The sequence below is a fragment of the Varanus komodoensis genome, unplaced genomic scaffold, assembly GCF_004798865.1.
Source record: "Varanus komodoensis strain SLA01 unplaced genomic scaffold, ASM479886v1 scaffold60, whole genome shotgun sequence".
NCBI classification, from domain to species: domain Eukaryota; kingdom Metazoa; phylum Chordata; class Lepidosauria; order Squamata; family Varanidae; genus Varanus; species Varanus komodoensis.
This window is the reverse complement of record NW_025336223.1, coordinates 169802-175801: the sequence shown is the minus strand read 5'-3', so window position 1 is coordinate 175801 and position 6000 is coordinate 169802. Positions and strand designations below refer to the sequence as shown.

At 44.2% G+C, this 6000-nt stretch overlaps 1 protein-coding gene across 2 annotated transcripts in view; it reads left to right on the top strand.

Annotated features, from left to right (window-relative positions):
* The first annotated feature begins 457 nt into the window (after positions 1-457).
* GSK3B (glycogen synthase kinase 3 beta) overlaps positions 458-6000 on the top strand; it is a 141861-nt gene continuing 136318 nt past the window's right edge. Inside the window, exon 1 of one of the 2 annotated variants that reach the window (XM_044449692.1) lies at positions 458-1229. In XM_044449692.1, coding sequence (XP_044305627.1) covers positions 1142-1229 — 88 coding nt within the window. In that variant the 5' untranslated portion in view covers positions 458-1141. The remainder of the gene's footprint in view (positions 1230-6000) is intronic. The other variant, XM_044449693.1, reaches the window with a different exon arrangement.

The window sequence follows — 6000 nt, the reverse complement described above, 5'->3', positions numbered from 1 at the left end:
GTTCGGTTCAGTATTCCCGAAGGGCACTTAGTAGGGCTACGTAAGGCCAGCTAGTTTCTTTTTGGGGTAGCAGCCCAAAGAGAGCAAGAGAACTGTAGCCATCGTAGAAGCAACAGCAGTAAGCAGGGAAGGAGGAACAGCGACGGCCTCACAGCGCATAGCGGACAAAGAAACTCGAAGGAAGAGGCGGCGGAGGCGGGGCCAAACAACAGCCCGCCGCCACCGACGCCGCAGCCGGCCGAACCAGGAGGAGCTGCCGCCTGCAGCAGCGCCATGGATCGTCCCGCCGTCCTCGCGCGCCAGCCGCACTGCAGCGCCTTCTGCCCGAGCCGCCCCTCCAGACGCCACTTGCTCACCGTGTGGGCGCCATGAGGAGAAGTATCCGGCCTGCCTCGTTCCCCCGCTGAGGAGAAAGAACCGAGCGACTGAGGGAGGGAGGAAGGAAGGGAGGGAAGGAAGGAAGGAGGGAGAACGGAGCCCGTTCGTCAGGCCGCCGCCCCGCGCCCTTCCGCCCCCCCCTTGCCTCCTTTCCCCTCCTCACAAGGCCCCACCGATTTCGCAGCCGCTAGTGTCAGATCGTTTTCGCAAGCGGACGCCTTATCCTCGGTCGCGGCGGCGGCGTCATTCTGGTTTCTGTGTTCTTCCGCCGGACGAAATAGTCCGCCTTTTCGCTTCTGTGTCCCTAGTGCCCCCACCCGCAAGGGAAAGGGAGTCTCTGCCTCCGCCTTCTCGTGTGACTGGCTCTCTTGACAAGGGAAGAAAGAAAAGGAGCAGCAGCATCCCCCAAGCCCGCATTTGCTTTTTTCCCTCCCCGTTGCCGCCTCGCATCGGAAAGGGGCAGAGGGTGGGTGACTGGATTGTGCAGCGTTGGGCGGAGGCGGCCGCAGGCCCCGGCGCTGCTGCTGATGGAAAGGAAAAGGATGGTGGCCCTCTTTCGATAAAGCAACGCGAAGGCTGGGGAAAGACTCTGAGGAGCAGGGGCGCCCCCTTGTAAGGTGGGGGGCTGGATCTTTACAGTCTGCCTTTTTTTCCTTTGCTGTGGGCACCTGAGAGGAAGAAACAGCGCAAAGAAAAGGAAACGCGAAGCAGAAGAGGCGATAGTCGATCCGGCACGGGGCGGGGGGAGGGAAAGCAAGAAACCATGTCAGGGCGGCCGAGAACCACCTCCTTTGCAGAAAGCTGCAAACCGGTGCAGCAGCCTTCAGCGTTTGGCAGCATGAAAGTTAGCAGTGAGTATCGATTCCACCTTGTCTCTCCTTCATATCGTTTTCTTGATTAACATCAGGTCCCTATGGATGTCGGTTTATTTATTATTTTTTCCGTTTGGCCCCTTATACTGTCAAGTGTCAGACGGAGAAAGGCTTGTATGAGACAGCTTCCTGCTAGCTCCCCTCCCCCACATACTTGAATAGGCCCACCCTATGGCTTCCATCTATGAGAAAAAGAAGGCTTCATTCTCAGCATTCTGTCTCCAAAGTACACTTCGACCAGTGTTGCCACTTTTGCAACAAGATATGTATAAAGATACTACATTTCTCTCAGACAGAACGATGCATTACACGCCTTCTGCTACATGTGTATGTGACTGTGCTAGCTTTGCACAGAGGGTTCTGCCAGGAATGTCTCTGGAATGATGTATATGTGCTTCTTTTCAAAAAAATTAAGCAGTAATTTAATAATAAGTTATTCTTCCCGGTTCTAATATGAACCTGGAAGAATGTAATAGGAAAAAATTGTATTGTAGTATGCATTGTTTAGGGGCTGCATTATTATTATTATTGCTCATCTAGAATGTGAGGAATGTTCATAGTTCTGTGTTTAGGAATGGAATGCCTTCCAATATGAGGCCTGTGGTTTCATTTGATTCATATGTTATATATGCCTGAAAAATAACGGATTTCCTTATATATACAAATGCATACATATTTTATGGTGAACTGTGAATTTTCAAATTGTATATATGTTGTTCATGGTAGTGGGAAACTTTCTAGTAATATAACTTAGTATCTGTTTATTTCCCAGTAGCCTAAACAACTTGGATAAGATATGATGAATATAATTTGTATCCAAAGACACTTTGGAGTGATTTGCTCTATTACAGAACATAGTTTTATAACAAGAAATTAAACTATTATTTCAATGTTCCTAAAAATCCCCCCAGTCTCCAAAAAGAAATAGGCTTGTATTAAGATTATTGTTGCCTGTTAGAAATGTACAGAACTATTGCTTATTTAGTATCTGAAGCATCTTTCAGTTCAGTGTAAGGATTTGAGAATGTTTAACATCAGGAGGCTTGCAAAATCTGTGACCTCCCAAGGCAAGCACAGCTCACTAACCTGCCAAGTGCATGGCAGTACACCTGTCTTGAAGTAGCATGCAACAAGCACAACATGTTTATCAAGCTGTTCATGGGTCACAAGTTAAAGAGGCCTGAATTACAGGTTCAAGTTTTACACTGTTCTAATGTATCATCTATGTTGTGTTCCACGTTTTCACATGTGATTTGAATGGAAAAGACAGTAAAATGTTGATACTGTTACAAAGTATATTTCAGTTTTGGAAATATGGTATACAATCCCAATTATTCTCATGTAGAGAATATTGAACCTTGAGGAGTTAGAGCACACACTTCAACTCTATCTGTTGCAACAGCATAGTAAGGGTTAGTTTTATAAGTCTGTGAGTGTCCCCTTGGTTGTGGTTTATTGTTGGAAGGAAATGGATTATGACGATAAAATTTAAAGATGCATAGATTTTAGAACTGCTACTAGGCAGGGTGGGGAACTATGGACATATTTGTTTTTTGGCTGGTGTTGTGGTTCTTCATTTGAAATCCTAGCACAATGTGACACCCACAGTGTACCTGCATTCTTGGAAGTAAAACCTGTTTTAATGGGAAGGTGTGCAGCAGGTGTAGGCAACCTGTTACATTCCTTTTGGATACACTTTTGTGGGCATCCATGTCTGTGATGAGCAAGGCCACAGCTAGTGAGGGGGGCAGAGGCAAACATGGGTGGATCACTCCCTCCTTCCCTTTCCAAGCAGAGCTGCCAGGGAATGAACCGATTGCACATGCTGGAGGTCTGAACTGATTGCATACAGACTATGTGTATAGCCTAATTCACATACTGACTTCAAATAATTACTGTCTTAATTTATATGGTTGCAGTACTGTGAAGAACAATTAGGGTAAAAGTATGAATTAGCAGACAAACACGTTCATTTACTTAATGAGGTTAATAGGTCAAGGTGTGCATATGAGGTAACTGAAGAGGAGAATCAAGATGGGAGGGAGATAGTTAACCCTGCCCACCATAATTGGTATCTACCGCTATTCAGATGGTGTAGAATGATTGTGAGGGAGGCTTTGTGGGTGGAAGATCTCTCACCCACACACTAATTCTCTTCCTTCACACCATAAATGCCCTGTTCCTGCTTCATTACTGTTGTTGATGATGGAGGGTTGTCCTTCACTGTCTATTTATTTTAATATGTGGAGTCTAGTAATAGTTCAGGAACTAATATTGTTGTTGATTATTTGATCTATGAGCTATAGTTCCATATAGGTAAGCAGGAAACATATACTCTAAGATGGAATTTGGTCATCCATGTCCATCTAAGATTCACTTCTCCTTTAAAAGAAAGGAGAAGATCTCTTAAGAGAGTGCTTGCCATCTGCAGTTTTTCTATGTATCTGTATCAAAAATATCTGGTGCCCCATTAATGGGTGGTACTGCTTCAATTAAAAATTGAAAATATTGATTGTATGATGAAATTTGGAGCTGTACATGTTATGCTATTTCTAGTAGATGCTGGGGTTCTTTGTGACATTTTAATATAAAATAGCATGAAATTTGCATGGTATCATGAGTCTATACTTTTTTTCCTTCTAAACTTATTTCTCTTGATTAGTAATCCCTATTTAGAGGAATATGAGAAGCACTGATAGATTTGTAATCCCAGTCAAATATAAAGCTTTCAAAATCCATTAGTTAACCAGTTTCTGGGCCAGTTATTAGTAGTTTGTGGTTTTATTTCAGGATGCAGTGACCTTAGAAATTGAACTGAGTAGCACTTCATCAGTTTTGACACCGAGACCACATGACAAATAGACCAGTGGATATCTCTGGGTTCAGGTGAACTTGGATTACACTATCTTTTACTATCTGTCTTTAGATTAAGGGTAGGTAATCTGGCATCTTCCAGATGACTTGCACTACAGTTTCCATAATCCCTGACCATTGGACACAAAGTCCAAAACATCTGGAGAATATCAGATTTAGATCATAGGCAAGCTTCCTGCTTGCTTGTGATGTTCACAGTTTGACAGACTAATTGATGAAATAATTTGGCATTTCTCTTTCTATATCAGTTCTTTTACAAAGCAGTGAAAACTTAAGAAATGATGGGTTAGAGGTTGGAATGGTAGTACTAGAATACACTTTTCTGTTATGTTCTAGTACTGCCATTTGAATATCTATGCCTTTGTTTCTTAGTTAGCTTCTCTGTAGCAACTCTTCTTTCCTTCTCATTTCTAACAGTCCTTACATATTCATATTTTCCTTTCCACTTTAATGATTTACTAAGGAACGGGACATTCCTGATGGCTGGCACAAATTTCTATTTGATTTGTCCTAGTTTGGTTTGGGGTTGATTTGAACCTCAGAAAATGTAAAATGGTAGAGAAAACATTGAATTTCATATGCAAAATCTGATTGCTTTACAAGTTATAATCTGCAGGGACCTAATGTCAATGATTTTAAAAGAATAATTGCAGTGCAAAGTCAGAAATTACCTGCATGAAAACTCCTGGTTCATTTGATTCCTAAAAAACAATATAGAGATCTAGAAATTCAGTTCAGTGTTTGAACTTGGTGATAACCAGCTATCTTTATTAGGCACCAAGTGAATCCAAGCTGTGTATGTATTCTCCTATCTTGAGGTACAAGCCAATTTAAATATACAAATTGCAATCTATAAATAAGGATCCAAAACAAAACTTCCAGAAGATGCAATTTCAATCGTTCATTAAAAACTGAGTTTGATTTTTATATTGCATTCTGAATTTGATAGGGCACCCCAAGGATTTGTCTGAAATACAGATATGTAGGCTGTGTTCACACATAATGACAAGTCAGGCAGGAATGTCTTGTCATAATGTGTGAATCCAAGAAGTGTACTGAAGTGCAACCCTTTTGTTTATTCTGAATTCCCTCAGAGAACCAACAGCCTATTCTAAGGTTTCTGCATTTCCATATTGCTTGTCATTATGTGTGAAGCCTGTTACAATGTCTCTCCAGTTTTCCTATTTCCGACAGCGAGTTCAGAGGCAAGAGCAGCTGCGGCTGCTTCGGCCATCGTTTTCCACTGCCATGTCACCTAGCAATGACTTAATTGACGGCAGAATGAGGGCTGATTGGCTGCCTTCATGCTCCCTGTCTTCCCCCTGGTGTGCATCCTCAGATGGCTGGCTGCACTGCCAAGATGCCATCTTGCCAGCCTTGGCTATATCGCAGTGGCACCTCATGAGAATCCAGTGTGAACGAGGGCTTACACACTCTCCCCATGGTCCCACCTCCCATGCTGTCTGCATGCCATGTGAGAAGCAGGGGCATGGGGACTTCATGGGCCCTTGCAAGACAAGATTGCAGTGTGGCTGCATGAGGACAGCATCTTGGTGAGTCAGCATGGTGGCGGGCAAGGTGGCCTGGTGGCAGGCATTACAGCAGCATGGTGGCCAGGCAGCAGAGGCTATGCTCCGGGACGCAAGACAGGGAGAACCTCCACCAGCAACAACCATAGGGGCATCTGTCCCTACCTTGTGTTGGAGTGGCGAATGGGCAGCGTTCAGGGCATCACCACTATGGCAAGCATCTCCAGGCGCCTGCATCTCCCAAACTGTCTCCTGCCCTCTGCTCTCTGTGTCCCTGACAATCTAGGAGACTCTCCACAAACCTCACCCTCCCATATCCTGCTGGCAAAGTTTTCTGGGCAGATATC